Source organism: Copadichromis virginalis, linkage group LG8 (assembly GCF_057382275.1).
Source record: "Copadichromis virginalis isolate Kocher_CV1m ecotype Utaka linkage group LG8, C_Virginalis_male_GT1.1, whole genome shotgun sequence".
NCBI lineage: Eukaryota > Metazoa > Chordata > Actinopteri > Cichliformes > Cichlidae > Copadichromis > Copadichromis virginalis.
Window position 1 is genome coordinate 15,378,343 of NC_140625.1, and position 22,741 is coordinate 15,401,083.

At 39.6% G+C, this 22,741-nt stretch overlaps 2 protein-coding genes across 2 annotated transcripts; one reads left to right on the top strand and one right to left on the bottom strand.

Annotated features, from left to right (window-relative positions):
* Positions 1–4,974: 4,974 nt before the first annotated feature.
* Positions 4,975–8,220, top strand: LOC146703021 (carbonic anhydrase 4-like). The gene is made up of 9 exons (XM_085466109.1): positions 4,975–5,091; positions 5,425–5,500; positions 5,617–5,643; positions 5,732–5,902; positions 6,189–6,337; positions 6,457–6,552; positions 6,763–6,841; positions 6,936–7,099; positions 7,203–8,220. The coding sequence occupies exons 1-9, from the start codon at positions 4,975–4,977 to the stop codon at positions 7,386–7,388; spliced, it is 1,065 nt and encodes a 354-aa protein (XP_085322235.1). The 3' UTR covers positions 7,389–8,220.
* Positions 8,221–8,826: 606 nt separating this feature from the next.
* mmp25b (matrix metallopeptidase 25b) lies at positions 8,827–21,837 on the bottom strand. Its single transcript, XM_085466100.1, has 11 exons — positions 21,779–21,837; positions 21,557–21,648; positions 20,323–20,455; positions 16,428–16,572; positions 14,461–14,765; positions 14,150–14,329; positions 12,777–12,861; positions 12,157–12,239; positions 11,875–12,027; positions 10,818–11,111; positions 8,827–9,963 (listed from the first exon to the last, which is right to left on the bottom strand). The coding sequence occupies exons 2-11, from the start codon at positions 21,638–21,640 to the stop codon at positions 9,698–9,700; spliced, it is 1,728 nt and encodes a 575-aa protein (XP_085322226.1). The 5' UTR covers positions 21,641–21,648; positions 21,779–21,837; the 3' UTR covers positions 8,827–9,697.
* Positions 21,838–22,741: the final 904 nt, after the last annotated feature.

The following is a 22,741-nucleotide window of genomic DNA, read 5'->3' on the forward strand; positions in this document are numbered from 1 at the left end:
TAGCTGTTTGCATACGGTGCATACTCTCTCTCTCTCTTCATGTGTGTGTGTGTGTGTGTGTTTCTCTGGTGAATTTCGACAGCAGTTTTATGTTAATGTACAATCGTTAATATGTTTTATGTGTGTGTGTGGGGGTGGGGTGGGGGCGCGCCAGAGGGAGTGTTAGCCCGAGGTGCCAAACAGGCTAGGACCGCCACTGCTCCTGGGTGAGGTGTTCAGGGCATGTCCCACCGTTAAATATACTACGTCAGATGCTTCATAGACCTTTCATTTTTAATTTCACCTAAATTAACAGAGGAGATCCTGTTCTCTTCAGCATCATTAGCTGTGTCCAAATAAAACACAAAAAACCTCTTAAACTCATCCAGTTTAAGAAGAAGAGTATTTTTTACGGAGAAGTTCTGAGCAATTATGAAATTATGAACGTATGAACTGAATGGCTTTAATAATTAGGCTTGACAGAAGAATGAAGCTATTACCTGCAGGCTACTGTGTCCAGTATGTCTATAACAATCAAAGCTTTGATTGTTCAACCAGCCTCGCAGGATCATTCAAGAAGATGAAACTGTAGAACACGCATCTCAGATTACTGGTTAGTGTAATTACCCGCATAGCATTCTTGTTAGTTGCAATGTATGTCATTTAATTAAAATTAAAATACGGCCATCGAAAACGAACTACACTATTGATAGATCGAGTTCCAAAATTCAAAGCTGCATTCACACCTTTCAACAAAAAAACACAAGAAAAAAATAATAATTTCTTGCAGACCAAAATAGGCAAGCGTAAATACTCATGAATGTTAAAATGTTCTTGGGCACAGGGATGATGGTGGATCTTTTGAAGCATGTGGGGACCACAGACTTCGCCAGGGACTCGTTGAAGATGTAAGTGAACACACCTGGTCCCGCCTCCTCTGGTCCCGCGGTTGCCACACCGTCATTGGACCCGGCTCGTCCTGTTCCAGGCCTCTAGTTGGGCGTTATGGCCATCAAGGCCGGCCTCCGGAGAGAGTTTGTCGCCACCACTGGCTTCGCGGCCGGCCTCCGGACCTGCTCAGTGGCCGCCACTGCCTTCCAAGTGGCCGGCCTCCTGATTGGTTTTGTCTGCACCGCCGCCGTTGCCTTGTGCACGGTTGGCCCCCAGAACTGTTTGCCCGTCGTCACAGTTGCTGTCTGCACGGCCGGTATCCAGAACTGTCTTGGTCCTTGTGTTGTCGACCCCCGGGTCGACCCCCTGAACTTTTCACGGACTTTTGTTGAGCTCTGGTTTGGTTTTTGGTTTTGATTCTGTTTTCCTGTGTTCTTGGACTCATGAATGGTCTTGTTTTGTGTTGGACTGTTTTCTTACGTTTTTGGACTGATTTGGACTCTTGTGCTCCTTGTTTTTTGTCTCGCTGTGTTTCTCTGTGTGCATTTAAGTCGTGTCTTCTGTCATTGTAGTTGCTGGTCCACCTGTGTATCCACCATGTCTCACCCGTGTGTTCTCCCTGCTGTCCATCATCATTCTCCTCTGCTCGTTCTCATTCTTGTTCAGGTTTGTGTTCTGTATTTAGTTTGTTCCCAGTATAGTTTAGTCCTTCCTCCGTTTGCAATTTGTCCATTTTTAGTTTTGTGCTTAATAAACCACCTTCTCACCCTTACACGTGCCTGCAATTGGATCCTCCTTTATTTTACCACACGGCTCATCTCACTCGCTGTGACATGAATAGAACAAACCAGAATTTCCAGCACAGGTTGAAGCATGTTTAGTCCAACAAAAGCTAAAAGAAGCCACATCATCATACTGTATGTCATTAAAATGGGCAGTGAGCATTCAAAATGTCATAATCTCACAACTCGCCCAGAAACTGGATACACCCCCACCACCTGAAAAAAAACCCAATAAGCTTCAGGATTTATTAGAATACCTATCATAGTTGATATCAGAGTTGCTAACCCATTTACATTACTTGATTTGTGCAGTAACAATTTGGACTCAATATATGCTGACTTCATACCACCATGAAAAGCTGGTTGGATACACAAAAATATGTAAGACCACCAAAAGAACCTACATTGCTGATGGGAGTGTCTGCACTGGAGAACTGAACAATTGAAGAAGGTGGCTTGATCTGATGAATCAGGTTTTCCTTTGTATCATGCCTAAGGTCGGGTGGGTCAATACACTCCTAGGAACATATGTCAGCAAGATGCACAAGAGGAAGAAGACAAACTGCTGAAGGCAATGTGATGTTTTGTTTGATGCTTTGACATCCCTGGCCCACTCGAGGTCAGGGATGAGTTCCTGCCCCAAGTGGAGGGGTTTAAGTATCTCGGGGTCTTGTTCATGAGTGACGGGAGAAGGGAGCGGGAGATTGATAGACGGATTGGTGTGGCAGCCGCAGTGATGCGGACTTTGTAACGGTCTGTTGTGGTGAAGAGAGAGCTGAGTGTAAAAGCGAAGCTCTCAAATTACCGGTCGATCTACGTCCCTACCCTCCCCTATGATCAAAAGATGTGGGTAGTGCCTGAAAGAACGAGATCGCGGACACAAGCGGCGGAAATGGGCTTCCTCCGAAGGGTGGCTGGCCTTTCCCTTAGAGATAGGGTGAGAAGTTCGGCCATTCGGGAGGGGCTCAGAGTAGAGCCGCTGCTCCTCCACGTCGAAAGGAGCCAGTTGAGGCGGCATCTGACAAGGATGCCTCCTGGGCAGTAGCGGTTTTTGATACGGGAGACAAGGGCGGTTGCCCGGGGTGGCATCGTGGTGGGGGGCGGCATCACGGGCATCAGCAAAACAAAAAAATAATAAAAATTGCTCGTACTCATGCTGCCCCGACATCAACCAGCGCATATTGGGAATGGTACAGGCACCGATCAGTTTTCTATCATACGTTTGCTGGGGCGCCCTCCGTTTGCGAGCTGCACCTGCTGCTTGCGGCACAGGGAGGAGAGGGCGGGGCGGCGGGGGATTCTCTGGCTGGCTGGAGCAGCATCTAATAACCAACTCGCAAAATAAAACAAAATAAAAACAAAACAACAAACACGAAAACACCAGACATTATGATACAGACTTATAATTTGCACCGATGTTTTTTTGAAATTATTATACGCGAAAGTGTGCGCGAGAGCCCTCGGTGCGCCTGCTTGCTGCTGAAGTCAAAGTAAACTTTATTGTCATCTCCGCTACATACAGTCCAGTATATAGAGAGACGAGACGACGAGGCTCCAGTTACAGCAGTGCAAGTAAACAAACAATAAATATAAGAACAGTAAGAAAATAAATATACGCTTTAGGACTCGGGGTAAAGGGATCAATAACAATTTAAAATTTATAATTTACAGTTTGATGATTTAAAGTCTCATACACAACCCGTCGAAAGGGGAGGGGGGCTGCTGCTTCCAAATAGAGCACATTTCATTCATAATGTTGTAAATTATGTATTCATGATTTGAATCCTGGGTTGTGTGAAATCCTAGAAATAAACCCTAGACAAAGTGAATATGTGAACTAAGGTGTAGGTCTATTAGGTTATGTTGTGGTGATCCTCGGGTTGGGGAATGGGTGTTCATAATGGAGTTCAAAATTAAAACCAATGGAAGATGGACAAGAAAAGTTCAAAGCCATCAGGTGCTCAGTTTAGAAAAAAGAGAAAAGAAGAGGAGAAACGAGCAAAAGATAGAGGTAAGCAAATATGTCATTGGATAATGGCAGGTCATGTATCCTGAAACAATCAGAATCAGAATACTTTATTAATCCCTAAGGAAATTATGTGGGTTACAGTTGCTCCAAAAAGAAATGGTAAAAATAGTAACAGTAACAGACTAAACTCCAAACAATATATTATGTTACAGATTTTAATATTAATTAGTCATTGTCAATTGTTGATTTGTCCTGTTCTCATTGTATGACGAATTATGATGGCTGTTTGGTAGCTGTTTGCATACGGTGCATACTCTCTCTCTCTCTCTTCATGTGTGTGTGTGTGTGTGTGTTTCTCTGGTGAATTTCGACAGCAGTTTTATGTTAATGTACAATCGTTAATATGTTTTATGTGTGTGTGGGGGGGTGGGGTGGGGGCGCGCCAGAGGGAGTGTTAGCCCGAGGTGCCAAACAGGCTAGGACCGCCACTGCTCCTGGGTGAGGTGTTCAGGGCATGTCCCACCGTTAAATATACTACGTCAGATGCTTCATAGACCTTTCATTTTTAATTTCACCTAAATTAACAGAGGAGATCCTGTTCTCTTCAGCATCATTAGCTGTGTCCAAATAAAACACAAAAAACCTCTTAAACTCATCCAGTTTAAGAAGAAGAGTATTTTTTACGGAGAAGTTCTGAGCAATTATGAAATTATGAACGTATGAACTGAATGGCTTTAATAATTAGGCTTGACAGAAGAATGAAGCTATTACCTGCAGGCTACTGTGTCCAATATGTCTATAACAATCAAAGCTTTGATTGTTCAACCAGCCTCGCAGGATCATTCAAGAAGATGAAACTGTAGAACACGCATCTCAGATTACTGGTTAGTGTAATTACCCGCATAGCATTCTTGTTAGTTGCAATGTATGTCATTTAATTAAAATTAAAATACGGCCATCGAAAACGAACTACACTATTGATAGATCGAGTTCCAAAATTCAAAGCTGCATTCACACCTTTCAACAAAAAAACACAAGAAAAAAATAATAATTTCTTGCAGACCAAAATAGGCAAGCGTAAATACTCATGAATGTTAAAATGCATACTGTCGGGAATTGGCTACTGGGTTTCCAGGGAAACACTGATAAGTTGTGTTAGCAATCAGTCTCTTTACGTCCTCTTATTAATCATGAATTTGAATGAATTTTTCGACCTTTTTTTCTGCAAAATTGAATTATTAATCTCGAAATATCGACTTTATTCTCAAAATGATCGACACTATATTTTTTTTCTTAATGTGGCCCTAATACTCCATCGTACTTCCGGAAATTTTTGGATAACGACCAACTCACATGTCACATGGAGGCGGTGTCCGGCCAGCTGCAGGATGCACTGAGGGAATAAAAAGAGGGAGGCTGAGGCTAGCTGCATCTGACAACAGGCTGAAAGGACGCACAGGTGCATCAAAGGTAAGACACTGCAGCTTAGGTGAGCTGGACAGAAGGAAGAATTAGGCTACAGTCTGAAAAATGCATGTATTGCATTCTTTTCTCTACTAACATCAGACTGTAGCATTTTAAATTTTAGCAATTTAATTTTCAAAGTTTATATATAGGTAAATTTGTCATTCCATATAGTATCCTGTGATTGATTGATTCATGTTTGTGTTGCAAGAGCTACATTTTCGTTTTGATGATTTATATATATATATATATATATATATATATATATATATATATATATATATATATATATATATATATATGCGATTATAAACAATGTGGCTTTTATGCTCGTTTCAGATGAAGTTGTTTGTAGTCGCTGCGCTTGCTGTGTGCGTCCTCGTACCCGCCGCTCACTGCGCATCCGGATCGATAGGTGTGTATTAGCTAAAGGCCTTTTTTTTCATGAAATATTTTGAATTCACTGTTACACTGAATTTGTACTTATGGGAATCTGAATGTCCTGTTTTTTCACCCCCTTTTTTCATCCAGCCTGGTGTTATCACCTCCCATCCTGCAGTGAGTACCCAATATCTCCATTATCTATTATATGTTGCCCACTGAGTGACCCCTCCTCGGTGACGTTACGTGTTCTTTCTGCTCATAGATGACACAACCTGGTCAACAATTTCCCCGGAATATTGCAACGGCACCCGACAGTCACCCATTAACATCGTCTCAGCATCTGCCACACAAAACGCCAATCTGACTGAATTCACTTTTGTAAAGTATGACGACACCTCCGCAATGACATCCATAGAAAATACTGGCGACACAGGTGAGCCCGAGTTTATGGCTTAGTGCTTACAAAAGTTTGTTGTTGTGGGTTGGTGTTTTTTTTTTTTTTTTTATCTTTGTGTTTCAAAACATATATTTCGACCTAGTTTAACAAAAATAATAATAATAATCATCATCATCATAAAGATAACTTGTCTTACTGGAATTTTTAGCGCCCTTCTCTTTTCTACAACTAAACGCACCCCCTTTGCACCTCAACATTCCCTCTTACTCCTCACCGGTTAGATGTAACCTTATTCTGTTTTTGTTTTTCCACCTTCTTCCAGTCAAAGTGACCCTTAAGAGCGGAGTTAAGATTTCAGGAGGGGACCTGTCCGAGCAATACGACAGCCTCCAGTTTCACTTGCACTGGGGCAACGGCTCCTCTGTGCCCGGCTCCGAGCACACAGTGGATGGAAAGCGCTATCCTATGGAGGTACAGATTTATTTTGATGCTGCTGTGTTTCTTCGATAAATTCATATTAAAATTGTAAATAAAATAAAATAAGCAAGCAAACATCTGTATGATCTTTATGAATTTATGTATTTTCCCAGCTGCATATTGTGAACAGCAAGTCATCCTACAATGGGAATACAAGTCTAGCCGTCAAAGACTCCACCGGACTCGCAGCTCTTGGTTTCTTCATCGAGGTAAGAGAAGCAGCGCACGAGATGATGTAATGCCTGTTGTGTTATTCAGTATTCCAACCTCACTGCATTTTGGTGAGGTGTTGTCCCTTGTTGGTCATTTCCTCTTCTGAGCTGTGGAAAACAATAATATATATATATATATATATATATATATATATATATATATATATATATATATATATATATATATATATATACTTTTTTTTCCAGGTAATGTCAGGCAATTCAACTGGCCAGCCAGAAAGCTGGCGCAATTTGACCTCTTACTTGGCCAACATCACACAAAAAGGTGATATTTTTTTGTGGAAAACCTCCTCTCCTCTTTCTGACTCTAAATTGTGTCACCCATAGTTCCTTCATATAGGTCTTGTTTCTGTCTTCAGGCCAGAAAGTTTCAATTGCAGCTGGGTTTTCCCTGGACGACCTGCTCGTTGGTGTGAATCGCACTAAGTATTACCGCTACCTTGGATCTTTGACGACCCCCACTTGTAATGAGGCGGTGGTCTGGACCGTTTTTAAGGAACCAATTAAAGTCAGCAAAGATCTGGTAGGTGTTATTTCATTTCTTTCTTCTGTCTCTTAATTGTCATTGCTGCGAGCACAGATGGTCTATAAGTGGTTCATGAAGCTAATTGGAATATCATCACCAGATTGACCTCTTCAGCACCACAGTGCGTGTCGAAAACAGCACGTCACAACTCATGACAAATGTCTACAGAAGCCTGCAGCCTGCACAGCCAGTGTCAACTCAGAGCGTCAGGGCCTCTTCCTCCTCAACCTGCTTCTCCCTTGGCCTGCTACTTCTCAGTCTTGCACTGGGCTGGATTTGGAGCTAAAATAGAAAGAGAACGTCATCGTCAACCCGTTGCCTCACTTCAGAACATTCGCTCTTTCCCCCATTTAACTAAAACTGACCTTTGCTGATTTTTAGTGTAGCTCTCTGTGTTTGACATAATCACGAAAAGTGTGAAGAACAATTTTTAAAGGTGAAGGCTACCTCTGCACCAATGTTATCTCTCAACAATATCTCTTGATTATGGCTACCTGTGACAAAGCACTTACCTGTTATCAGATTTGAGTCTGAATGCATGCACGCGCCTCATGCATGCAAAGTTTACTTTATGCAATGACATGCACAAGTTTTCATTTTGCGAGGCCAACATGGTGTGAACAATTAAGGCATGTTCCACATCTCTGTTGAGCTGCCAGAGCTAGGCGTGGGTGAGAAAGGGATGCACCTGCACTATCTACAGTGTAGTTCTGGTGGTTATGAAATACAGCATTATAAGAATGTGTTGCTATCTGGTGACACGTTATGATATACCTTGATGTTGGCACATGCAACTAGTTTAGTTTACCAGCTGATGATTGAAGGATATGGTGATTTTATTTCTTTGTTATTTGTATTTATTTTAAACTATTGTAACCTTTCTTGCCTCCATTAGTGCAGCTACTGCTGCATTTGAGGTGCACTGTGCTAAAACCACAAAATGAAAAAAGAAAACATGCCGATTCCTTTATGAAGTTCGTGTTTTGAAGGTTTTGTGTGTTACTTTCTCAGATGAAAAAAATTGTTTACCAGTGATGCACATTGCTTATGTCCTTAACACTGTACTGTATTGCTTCAACATGAACAAAACTGACTTTCCTGATCTTCTTAAATGGCATTTAAAAAATTTTTGTGAATGTTTGTGCCGCTTTACTCTTTTTATAAATTCTTGGAAGTTTCTGGAAATTTTGAAATGATACATAGCTGGCTGGAGTGCTTCATAGGTGCATTTGTTACACCTAACTAGGCCAAGCTGTCTGAGCTTTTGAGAGGTGTCTATTCTAGTTTACAAAATGTGCTTCAACAATGTATTTTAGAACAAAGATCCCTAGTTTTATTCCCAACCTGTGAAGCTGCCAATTATTTGTCCACACTGGTTTTAACCTTGCATGACCCATGCCATTTACTAACAAAGCAGGGCAAACAGACCTGTTTAAACTCAAACCGCTTTGAAGGATTTGGCTGTGTGTGTGTAATGGTTAACTAGCCGTATTATCAATGAAAGGTTGGGGTTGCAGTTAATTTGATTTTAACTAAGTGAAACATATTTTTATAACATATTTTTCAGGCCACAAGACGAGCATTCTTATCACATTGCTCTTCTTTTTGTAATGGCGGTATTTGATGTCCTTGAGATAAATAGGTCCCTGCAAACAGGGAGAGGTGTTCCTAATAATGCTATCATCAATCTGTAACTGAACACACAAACAGAACTGTCACTGGAGAATGACAAGTATTTAATCATTGAAAATGAAACATCTTGAATCTGAACCAGATAAGACAACATGAGGTAACATGCCTTCACACTTGTGGCAAGGGCAGTGACGCCAAAGAAATATGTGTTAAAAGCAAAAGACAAAGCTACAAACCAAAACCAAAAGTATAAAATTCAACATTAGGACATTTTAATAGTTTCTGATAACTTATAAATGGTTTTGTTTAAGATTTCTTTCACAGAGATTTTACAAAATGTATATTGTCACTTTACAGTAAGTCTATCTGACTCGAGCTGTGAAAACCACTGAAGGATTTGGTATGTTTCATCTGCAAAGTTAAGCATCTCAGCTTAACACAGCCCAGCCTTAAGAATATTCTACAATGACAGCTATTAATGTCAATGTAAAACTACCAAAACATTGTACATTTGTAAAAACTACACAAATATAAAAAAACAAAATCTTCAATTTACCATAATCCAGATCTGCTTGTGCACTATATATTTTGATATTTTAGCAAAAGCACCAAAATCTAATTATAAATAGATATATTTAAAGATGAAAATGACTTTTGCTGTTAAGTATGTTTGATTTACCTTTTTATCACCCCAAGCACAAGGCGGTGTGCTTGCGTGTGGTGTTAAATGACGTTTCTTTCTTCTGTAAAGCTCATTGTAATTCAATACAAAAATGTCGCAATATGTTTCAGATGAGAAACTGTATTTATAAAAACCCAGGGGGTTTAAGAGAGGCTTTTTTTTGCCACTGGGACTCAATTTGAAACTATTGTGTAACTTTATGCAAGTAAGATGACATAAAGTCATTCTATTAATAACCCGCCAGTGGAAAAAAGGGAGAAGTAAACACTGACTCAAGAAAATTACAAACTCATGTTTCTTATAATCTCATTGGTTAGCAGCAAAATAAAAATCAAGAGGAGAGAGCTGCTTCTCAGCGATGAATGCGATCCCAAGAAGATGCAGGTGCATTTTTTTGGGAATCGAGGATTTGTTGGAGTGGAAGTTGAAGGAGGAGCTGGACATCTAAGCCAGTCTACAGCGATGGATTTTGGTGTGACATCATCTTGGTTCAGGTCTCCATTTGTGAGCATCCAGTAGGAATTATCCTTGAAGAAATAGGTATTTCCTTAACAACAAAAAGAAAAAAAGAACACGAAAAGCAATGCAGCTGTTATTTTGTTTCATCAAATTATGAATAAACCAACCCACACAAACTGGATGCTGATTAAAAGGAGTGGAAGACAGCAGCACATTGTAGTTTTTGTAACTACAAAGTAGTTATGTGGTTAGCTCCTGCACTTATGAGGGCTCAGAAAGTGTACTTCTAAATCCTGTCATTTCAAAAGCTCTCTTACCCTGAAGCCAAAGTTTTCAACAGCTTTATTAAAAATACTAAAATTACTGTACTAAATAAATACAAAAATTAAAAATTAGCCCTTTCTGGGTCAGCTGGGAGGCATCCACTGATTTTCAACAAATCACCCACCTGTTAAATTAGTCATATTTGGATTGTCATTCTAATATAAAGTATGCTTTGATGTGATACTACTACTTTTCATACTACATGAAGTAATGAAATAGGCTATGACATGGCATTTTTTTGTGCAGGAATCTTTCCTTTATTCATTTATCTACTTGAATCATGTTGCATCTCAGTGTAAGATGTTATTTAGAACTTCTTATCTTAATCAGCGCTCTTCCACTCCTTTCTGTGCGTCATTCCCTTGAGCGTCTTGGGTGTGACAGCTGACAAAAGCTATCTCCCAAAATAACTTCTCTATCATTGTTGTGTATTTATCTAGAGCAAAGGTGGACAATTCATTTTCCCAAAGGGCCAAGTGAGAAACTGTACCAATAAGCTTAATCCTTATTGGTGCCCAGTTTCTCATGTGGCCCCTTGGGGAAATGAATTGCTCAACTCTGATCTCAAGTTTGTAATAGAAGATCATCACATATGTCTCCATTTTAACACAATGTTACCTTCTCGCCAGCTAATGATGCCATCGATATGGGCAGGCATTCCTTCCCATAGGGTGTTTTCCCGTGGATATCCTTGCTCTGGTTGGATGGTCCTCTGTCCATTCTCAATGTTTTCGTTAAACCTCCAAAACTCCCCTCCGCTGAACAGGTATGTTTTGCCATTATGAGCCCAGTTGAAAGCAGCGTCCACCCTGTTCACTGTCTCACCCGACTTCTTCTTCATGCCCCAGTCAGAGAGAGGCCGAGGGTAACCGGCCATAGCCACTGTGTCCTTGAAGACCCAGTACTGAGCTCCTGGACATGGCGAAAGCAAAACAGAATATTTCAACAGAAAATCACTTAATGTGAGTCGGAACCATATCCTGGTGAATTCTTCGGTTTATCAGCAGAAAACCAAACTGGAAAGTACCGATAATACAGACCCAGTGATACAGGCAATGACCCAAAAGATACAGCAGAAGGTTTGAATGTAAAGAAGTGAAAATATTTGTCTGGGGCAGATCTGTTCAGGACATTGTCTTCAGCTGCATTTCACTTAGCGAGGACAAAACTGAAGGCAGGAAAGACCAAATACAAAAACAGCAGAAAACAGCAGCATTAAAAGCCTGGAACAGAAAGAAAACACCAGGACAAACTGGACCATATTGGCTGACTTTAAAAGTTTAAAAATAAGTATTTTATTTATTATTATTATTATATTAATTTGTACATATTAAAAATAAATCCTCATTGTTTTAACACCCTTTTTTGTTCTGCCTCTTAATTAAAAACTTACAATCTGCACTCCAGTTGCATCTCAATTGTTTCGTCTTCACATCTATTGTGGCAGCGTGTTGAGCCAAAATAATAAAAAAAATGCATCACTGTCTAAACACTTCTTGACCTAAATGACGTATATGAAAATATTTATATATGATTTAACATTTCACCCCCCACTCAAAAAAACCACCATGTTTAAAATATAACAGACGTGAGAAGTCACCCACTTCTCACGTCTCTGAACGGCCAAAATTAGATCACCTGAGGCCATACATAACCACAAGATTTAGCTTCTCACCGATGAAGAAGATGATGCGGCTGTCACTCTTCCTCTCATACACAGCATCGATCTTGTTTATTCCTTCTGGAAGGCCCATCCAGAAGTTTTTGATCTGAGCCGGATTTAAGGACACCAAAGATCCATCTTGCTGGGTTCTCCAGAACTGTGCACCTTTTTGAAGAGAAGACACAAAAGAAACAACACGGATAAATAAAATAAAAATACATTTTTTTGACGAATGTGGAAAATTAATTGAGATGTATTTTTTATTCTGTTCAGCACAGATCCACTTTTTCATACCTTTAAAGAAGAAGACCTCTCCCCTAATGTTTCCTATAGCATCAAAGCCTCCCTGACACCGCTCTTGGAATGATGGATCAGAACTAGGAGAGAAAATTGAATCAAAATCAAGTTAAACTTTGCTTTTACTGCATTTGTTTGATAAATACACTAGAGGGTGCTGTGGGGCCAAGAATGCCACAGTGAGAGTCTTTAAGCTACCACTTAAATTAAATAGACTACTACCTTACGATTATATTCACAGAGATTTTTACCCCAAGCTTCATTCATCCAGGAACACACACATTCATACAAGTACGTTTTTTCTATACTTAAGTACAATGTCTAACATTTGTTAACACACGCTCAGACACCAATGGAGCCGTGAGGTTTTAGTATCTTTCCCTTTACGTTGACATGCAAACTGCAGCAGCAGGGTATCAAACTATCAGCCTTTTGACTGATAGGGGCCACAGCCTTCCCTAATTAGTCATTCTTCTTTTTTTTTTATGTGACTCTGTCTGAATGCATTAATAGTATATTCATAGCTTGTAAAGTCAAATATTATGTGATGATTATCTGGATTAAAGTGCAATCCAGATAATCCCCCCACCCCCAATCCCTCCCATGGTTCAGCTCACTGCTGTGTTGGCCTCGGTGGAGGTGGACTGGGCAGGCGTGGGAAGTGGGGATCATCACCACCTGGTCGGTCAGCATCTTTCACACCTGCAACAGAAAAGTGACAGAAGACACTGTGGAAGAGGAAACGAAAGCTGACGACAGTATAAGAAAAACTCAGCAGGCAACCCACATTCTTCTCAGTGTGCAGAGGTGTTTGTCACACAGGATGCAAGGCTTTTTCTTTTTTAAGACATGAGGAAGATATTCAGTTACATCACTGCATGAATGCAGTATTGCACACAAAACCAGATTAAAACAGTGTTATTGCATTACTGTATTATTTTTATCTTTTGTAGACGTTTTACGTTTTATAGCGTATTAAGCTATAACAGAAATATATCAGTAATGAATATCTGAGAACAACTGTGTAAGAGTTTTATAAAACCTAAGTGTAAAGTGCAATTTTATAAACTAGAAACAAATAGCAGAGACAGCTTATATTTGCAGGACCACATGTCCTCCATGTACATTTGCCCAAATCAAGAGTGGTCATTAGGACTGTGCCATATATCATCTGTGATAAGCCCAGTATCATTTTTTATGTGATATAAAAATATCATATTTAGTTCATTTCAGTTTTATTTATTTAGCACCAAACCATAAAGCACTCATCTCAAGGTGCTTTACTGTAAGGCAAGAAGGCTATAACAATAGAGAGAAAACCCCAACAATCAGATGACCGCTGATGAGAAAGCACTTGGCAGCAGTAGGAAGGGAAAACTCTTTTTTAACAGGAACAAGGCTCAGTGAGGGACAGCCATCAGCCATGACCGATATTGATATGCCATGCCTTTAAGGGAGCGCGAGAACCCTGCAAAATATGCAAGAAAACTGTTTCCGCTGAAAGTGGAAACAATGACCTTAAATGTCTACATGGTGTGCTGCTCAGAGCACTGGCTAGCTGCGCTTGCTAGTAGGTAATCAGTGACTGTTGCTCATTAAAAAAGAGGGATTGAAGACGATGTTCATTAACCTACATAATGTAGGTTGCTAAATGTAAGCATCAATATAAAAATATTTATTATTTTTTTCAATATCATCATTAATATTCTTATCAAAAACTATGTTGAAATATCATGGAATATGTGATACATTTTTGAGGCTATATTGCTGAACTCTTGTGGTCATGTTAAATGGATGGTTGATATAACTTACATAAAAAAAATCAAGTAATATAATTCACAAATTCACAATCAGTTTGAAAGGGCAAATGGATATGAAGAAAGATTTATTGTGGTATGATATGGCAATATGAGTGTAATACTCCACCACTATTTTTACATCATCAAGTGCCAGATACTGATTTGACGAGTGTACGACTAGTCAGACTGACCGTAAAGCTGCTGGATGGCGAGCCTGTCATCCATGGCCAGTTTAAAGTGGGCAATGTCTTCCACGGGACCCTGATAGTACGGCCTCATGATGGATGGATCAGAGGAGGAATGAGAAAGGCCCAGTGCATGGCCAAACTCATGCACTGCAACTGTGAACAAGTCAGTACCTCTGCTATCACCTGTGGAAGTGTGAAGGAAAAGTGTTACCGTTTCACAAGAAAGCAAAGAAAACCCACTTAAAATTAGATAGTGGACATTCTGGGTAAGTGAATGATGAGGTTTTTTGTATTCTTCATATCCTTTTATATACCTGCGGAGCTCCAGATCTCATCGTCATCAAAGTGTGTATCACCAGATATGTCAAGTGTTCCTGGGAAAAAGGCATGGGCCAGAGTGCCACCTTGCCCATCAAAAGGGTACCCATCGTCGTGAAACATGTGGTCAAAAGACACTCTGATGTCCCCGTTAGCTGTGGCCCCATTGTTGTCTCTGCTCAGCTGACGGAAATTCAAAGGGGCCACGTCACTCCAGGCTTTGAAGGCATGAGTCAGGAGGCTTTCCACGTCATTGTTAGCCAAGCCGGGGGAGGTGGAGGGATTTGGGTAGCTGTGGATACTGGAGACAGAAAACTTAAATGCTGTGACTTGTGTATTTTTCACATTCCTCTTTTTTTAATCACACATGATGTTTTAATACTGTCCCGAATTCTTTTGATTGAGGTGTGAGACAAACAACCACTGGTCCAGATGTGTCAAAACAATGATTTTATTAAACACACGCGTGGAAAGAAATACACCATCACAATTCTCAGCATAAATCTCCGCTAGAAAGCACACTTCAAATGGTTTTTATATATCAGGGTTCACGCCTCCTCTTGTGTCAGGCAGATACATGTCATGCATAAATTACAGTTAATGAAAGTCACCTTTAACACACCTAAAGAGACATTTTCACCGTCTCCGAGCCAGATGTTTCCTGTGGATGTTCTCCTTCTCGCTTATCTCTGGAACATCACACATTCTGCAAAATCTGTTGCTTATGCAGGTACAAATTGCAGTTACAAGCAAGTCTCACCTCTACCCTAAAAAATAAATCTACGTAATGTCTGTGTCTGTAAGCGTGCTTGCTTTGACCTTTCTGCACTGTGTCACCTTTCACAATATGTCATCTAGACAGTCAGATGAAGCTTGTAACCCTCAAAAACAGAATGCCAACTCTTTTATGCGCACATTTGCAGTATGTGTAATAATATAATTAAAACTACATGTTTAATAAATGTTTTCAAAAAATGCCACTACTCAAAGATCTCGTTGTCTCACTCCTCGGTCCATTCAGCCACCTCCACCAACGGCATTATGGACCCTGGACCGATTGGCCCCGAATCCACAGCCCTATACATACACAGCTGTATACATACAGCATATTAAAATGTCATTAAAATTCAGCCTTGCAGAAGGCTTATGTTATCTAAAAGTGGAGCCTTCCCTTTTTCTCAATTTTTTTCTCCTTCATTACAAGTTACAGGTCAAATTTAACAAAACAAAAAACAATTTAAACATCAAATTCCAAGGTGTCACTTTGATGCCACATGCTGGTTTGCAAAGTCCTCAAATTTGGCTGAGGTAGACTTATTAAGATACGACATTTCAAGTCATAGGTGGATCTGATTGTACAGAAGAGGATTATGGCCACTCTTTTCTCAGAATTCTGGAAAAGAAGAAAAAAAGATGTGCTCTCTTTTTTTCTGGTGGCCCTAATCTTCTATTTTCTTCTGTATAATTGAGAAACCAAGCAACATTTATAGGCTGTAATATAGGCTTGTTGTTCTCATATTTGTGCAACAACACAAGAACACAAGTTATCATAGTGGAAAGCTTTAGAATTTTTAAATCCTGCATGCTAGCACTTACTTCAACCTTTAACCTTCAAATGGTAACAGGTTCTCCTCTTTTTCAGCATGTGGGTAAATTTTCTATAATAGAAAGGTGCTATATAGTTGTACTTATATTCAAACTGAGCACTGGTGGAAGACTTGCTCTACCACTTGAGCCACATCCACTCACACATCATTCTGTTAGCACCACACACTATCAGATAGCTTCCTCAATAAAATGCCTCTTTAATCCTGGCTTAGTTCCTATATTTGATGTAACATGACTAGCTTGTTGGCCATGACAACTTATGGGGTAAAAAACATGTCAAGTGTTCCTGGGATATTCCCATGATTCATACACATATGATAAAACCACAATGTCACAATCATCACACGAAACCAACCTCCATGTGAGATCTGTCTTATCCCACTTTAGGCCTGATAGTGCATATCTTTTCCTCCTCCTTCGCCTCCTCAGTATGTCGTCTCTTCCGACAATATCAGGAAGAGAGCATCGTGGTTTAGACATTAGTTTGAGCGTTTCCGGGTCTGGAAGAGAAGATGATTAAATATCATGTGTTGAAATGAAAGAAGGTGTTGCAAGAACTGCAAGGCCTCATGTGACCCCTGTCTAGAAAAAAAATGTACAGTGTTGTGCAAAAGTCTTGAGCCATCACTAATTATATTGCATTTTTCCTGTGAAAATGGGAAGAAGGAAATTGCTGAAATGTGCAAATATACACTACCAGTAAAATGTTTTGGAAACATTTTCTCGTTTAATGTTTTTTCTTTATATTGATGACTATTTACATTGTATATTCTCACTGAAGGCATCAAAACTATGAATGAACACATTTGGAATTATGTAGTAAACCAAAAAATGTGAAATAATTAAAAACATGCTTTATAGTTTACATTCTTCAAAATAGCCACCCTTTGATTTAATTACTGCTTTGCACACTCTTGCTATTCTCTTAATGAGCTTCATGAGGTTGTCAGCTGAAATGGATTTCTCTTTACTTAGCTGATTGGTTCTTGCCAGAATATGAATTAACAGTTGTAAAAATAGGGCTGTTAGCTGTGTACCAACCTGACTTCTGCACAACACCACTGATGGCCCCAACCCCATTAAGAAGGCAAGAATTTCCACAAATGACAAGTCACACCTGTGAAGTGAAAACCATTTCAGGTGACTACATCATGAAGCTCACTGAGGGAAGGCCAAGGGTTTGCAGCGCTGTTAACAAAGCAAAGTGTGGCTACTTTCTGGAATCTAAAACATGAGACATACTTTATCAATTTTTTCCTTGCTACATAGTTCCACATATCTTGCTTTGTATATTTGATGTCTTCAGTATGTATCTACGATGTAGAAAGTAGTAAAAATAAAGAAAAGCCATTAAATGAGAAGGCATGTCCAAAGTTTTGACTGGTAGTGTATATGGAAATACAATGTCATCAACATAGCCCGAACTCTTTTTTTAGGGACGTTTTCTTGTCATTTGCAGTTGTTATTTCTTGATATGTCAAGCTTTCAGCTAATACCTTTTTGGGAATAACCTTGGTGCAAAAAACTACCTAATGCCTGTGAATGTCAATGACAATGTGTTTTTGCAATGACCTGCAGGTAATAAAGTGTATAAAAAGGGTTCAAACTGATTCATTTGTTGGATTTGGTGCCTTTTTTTCTGCTTGATGGATGGGAGCAGCTACAATGTTTGCTTTCCTTAACATTTATGAACAGCTTTATTTATTTATTTAGTTATTTTATTATTTATATTTTTTTATTAGTTTTTCTGTTTTCACAAATAGTACATAATTACATAACATAATTAAGTGTACAATTCAGAACCAAAAATAAATAAATAAATAAATAAATAAATAAATAAATAAACAAAAACAAATAGACTGATAACTAAGCACAGAACACCAGCTCAGTTCCATCTAAAAAATAAATAAATAAATAAAGAGAAAATACAATACAATACAATACCTGTGGTCCCAGTAGTACTTTGCAGTTTGAACACTCAAGAGAATCCTTGTAACATAATATTAGAAACATCAGGTTCCACATAATTCAAGTATGGTTCCCACACCTTAAAGAATTGATCTGTTTTTGAGTGCAGTATACATGTAAGATATTCCAATGGCACTAGATCCAACACTACTCTTTGCCAACCTTTAATAGTTGGTGCTCTTTCATAAATCCATTGGAGTAGTATATTCTTCCTTGCCGCATAGGTGAGAACACAGTACAATCTCCTATTATTCTTGGATATTAATCGCCGGCTGGGGAGGCCCAGTATGAGAGACAGAGGGTCCAATTCACAACCGAAAATCGTCTCCATTTCAGATAACACATTACACCAATATTCTTGCAATTTCAAACATGACCAGAAGCTGTGAGTTAGGGTACCAATTTCTGTCTTACATTTGAGGCACATGGGTGAAAGGGTAGGATTATATTGATGATGTCTGCGAGATATGGATATATGCATTCTGTGTATGATTTTTAACTGTATTGCTTTGGTACGATTACAAACTGAGATTGATTTGGCATAACTCCAGACATCTTTATATTCTTCATCATCAATTGCTATACCTAACTCCTTTTCCCATGTGCCTTTAAGCCTCTGTGACATCACTGAAAGTACAGAATATAAAGCATTGTAAAATATATTCACAGGTACCTCTTTGTCTGTTAAAAATAATAATTTTTCAACAGGGGAGACTTCATGACTCTCACTAAAGTTAGTACTTTGTAAAATATAATGCCTTATCTGTAAGTAACGGAAAAAGTCATGTTTGGGGAGAGAATATTTCTCAACCATTTGGTCAAATGGCATAACTACATTGTCGGAGAATAAGTCCCTCAGTCTCTGAATGAACCGCTTTATGAACAGGTGGTTGGATGAAGGACTCCTGGCAGCTTTTTCCCAGTAAAAGTTTTTAATGTCAGTTAAAAATTGACATGGTAAATTCAGGTATTTTGCAATCCACATGAATTCTCCATCTATCTCATCTACACCTGGACCTCTATGTCTTATATGGCAACAACTGAGCATGAATTTAAAAAAGTATCGAAGCAAAAAAATTTGCATTTATGATATTTTATATCAAGTTATTCGAGATTAGGGATGGGTATCGTTTAGGTTTTATCCGATACCGGTGCCAAATCGGTACTTTTGAAACGGTGCCGGTGCTCAAACGGTGCTCAAACCGGTGCTTAAAGAATGGAGAACACAAAATTGGTCCAAAAACCTCTCATGGTCAGCTGGTTTTTTGTAAAAAGATAACAATGTTAGCCTTTTCTGCAGCTATGGGGCATATATGGTATCACTCTTAGCTGGAAGCAGTGCTTAAACAATGGAAAAAATACAAACTTTGTCCAAAAACCTCTCATGTTTAGCTGTTTCCCTCTTTTTCTTTGGTCATTTTAGCCTTTTTGGCCAGGGTGAAGGGAGTATCTGCCATCAAACAAGAAGACAGCCGCATGTAGCTATGATGATGTTTGCTAGTTCACCTTACATGCATTAATGTAATAACATGGTTAGCCTACTCAACGTAAATTACACACGAACAACATTAAGCTACTCACGCAGAGAAGAACGGCTGCTGCTGCCATCAAATACGGCGCATTTCTCGGCTTTTAAAAAAAACCCGCTATGCCTGGCCAGGTGTTTCATCGGATTCGAGGTGTTACCTCCTTTGACAGTATCACAGTATCAGCTTAAAGCACTTGTTGCAGGCTGCTGAGTTTGCATATTTTGCTGTGAAGTACAGCCAGACTTTTGACCGCTTAGCCTTGGGCATTTTTAATCTGTAGCTCTGCATAAAAGAACGTACGTACCTGGGCCCGCCTACTATCCTCGGAAACGTAAAATGATTGGCTAGAAGTGTGTCACAGCTCAGGGAAAAAAAGCACCGAAATAAAGCACCGAAATGTGCGCTGCTTTTCGGTCTGGTTACTACCGTTTATGTCAGAACCATCATGGCACCGGACACCGGTACCCATCCCTATTCGAGATACTCAATGAATCATTGCAGATGTAGATAAGTGGCTTAACAAACATGAGTGAAAAGCCAAGAAAAACACTGAACTATCCCTAGAAAGTTTGGAGAACTATTGCTCAAGACCACTTAAAAAATTATTGATTGATTAAAAAAGTTATAAAACACTCTGGCTCCTTAGAAGCAAATTGCAAAGAAATGAGGGGTAACTCGAGAGGTTTGCACAAAGAATTGTGTATAAATACAGTAATACATTCTCCTAACAGATGTGAGTTAAGAATAACTTACCAAGCTTCCCAGTTTCCCGGAGCCCTCCGAATCTCTGCATGGTACGAACAGCTTCTTCAATCCCTTCTTTCGTCAGCAGCTGACTTGTATGTGGGTCAGGACGAGGAAGGTACCCATACCTACCGAGCCAGTCCTGGACACAAAACAAGAAGAAATTGGTTGATTTCCCAAACTTGATTACTAATGAGGCTAGAAAATGTAAATGCATCCTCACCACAGTGAGTCAGTCATATCTAGCAAGGGTCTACTTTGATGTCATAGGAGTATTTGATACGCACTGTATCCTGCTCCACTTATGACAACGGATCAATCTGAACAAGCGCAGCCCTTTTTTTTCATTAACATTGCATGATCCTCTCTATGTTAAGCAAGTTGATTGATAGCATAAATGCTGTAGAGCAGTGTGTACCACAAAACACACAAGCACACAAAATACACACTTTACACACATACACTGAAACAATGAAATCTCTTTCTTGAACGTGATTTTGAAACCTGCGGTACTCTTACATGTCCTCCACCCTGCAAGCTGCACTTTGACAGGAAAAAGGTGGTGGCTTATTCCATCAACCGTCCTCTTTGATCTCTGCCTTCAAACTCCCTTACTCCCTTACACACACACACACACACACACACACACATGCACACATATACACACATATATCTATATCTATCTATCTATACATATATACATATATATAAAATAATTTACCCCCAGTGAGATTTGCAGCAGTGTCATCCGGGATTTATGCTCTTTTTTCAATCAAAGAAGTAAAACATTTTTCTTTCTCATAACCAAGCCACACATGATATACACATACCACGAAATATAGCGATATTAATTCATATTTGAGGAACTGGAAGTGGGAAGCTTATCGTGCTTGCACGTCACATTTCATGTGAAGTGTGTAACGTAATGTCTATTCTAGTCTATTCCCCCCCCCCAAACACACACACACACACCCCTTGCCGTGGGTAGTTAATTTTACCATCTGAAATGAAAAACACGTGGAAATACAATTTCCGATAAAGTACACATTAAATGTCAGATTAAAATCATATGTATATGATATATAGGATTCAAAAGGATACAAAAACAAACTGATGCAAAAGTAACACATACCCTACACTTTCCTCCCCACTTTCAGATACATCAAAGGAATCCACACAGCTGCCGATAAACGTTTACAACTCATAGAGGAATTTTTGTGTGTCGTGAATATTTTGTACTCACCACGGCTCTGCTGTATTGGTCAGGCCCTGCTAATGTGCTTCCCGTAAAGGTCCATATCATTAACAGCAGAAGGCAAAACTCCATCCCAGTCACTGCAAGAAAAGAGGAGGAAAAGTGCTCCACATCATTAACAGGATGTTTAATATTTGGAGGATTCTTGTTTATAATTCCGCAGCTTTCTCTAAATCAGCACATATTCAGGGGAACAGAGACGATGCTCACCGCTTGTTCTTCTTCAGCTGCTTCAGTCTCTCTTGGGACTAGGCTTGGTGGATCGATCGGGGAACTGTTGAGGCGTTCCAGTTACCTCGGAAATGAGAGTTGAGGGCTTTCAATAGTGAAGTCGCATTAGCAAGAAAAAACAGGATTTGATTTTCTCTGGCAAGGTAGAGAGATTCATGCAATACTACAAATACGTGTTTTTGGATCACTGGAAATATTTCTTGTTTTTTGTTGCTTTGTTTTTTACATCACTACCAATAGTTCTTTTTTAAACTAAAAACCAGCTGCAGTATATCCAGGAATAGAGCCTGGACAATGATCTGCTTATGGCTATTTAACGAGTCATAAGTATAAATCAGTCGCAGTACACATTACACGTTTAATTTGACGTGTTCAATTTGAAGTTAGAAGTTTCAGAGTTCCAGTTGGAACCTCAAACGCCTCATGAAGCTGCCTCACAGTCGAAGATGGCTAAGTGTTCAAAACAGTGGTAAAACTTAAGCACTCTGGAGCTGTGTGGGGATGATGGACCCCACATGGGCCCCTGTTAGGTGTGCCCAATGGTTTTCAGTTGAAAAGGGACAAATCTGCTATGGGCCCTGGATGGGTCAGCTTACATGAACACCAGGAATACCCACAATTGGCCTGCCCACAAAAAACACATATAGGGGCTTACGGTTTTACTTATATTTACATATACTGCTGACATTTTGGATTGTGAAGTTGGGGTTGGTGGAGCTGGTCAGATTTTCCAAGTTGGAAATCTGAGTTTCCAGTTAGAAATTCTGACTTGAACTGGAACACACTATAAGACATTGCCCCACCCCACCACCACATGAGCTGTTAAGGCGTGAGTAGGGGTTGAAATCTCTTGGAAGGACTCTCAAGCCTGCATTGCATGTGGCTGGTACCTGGTGTTGTTAGCCACCACATCTGTTCAGCAATGGCGGAGTAGAGGTGCAT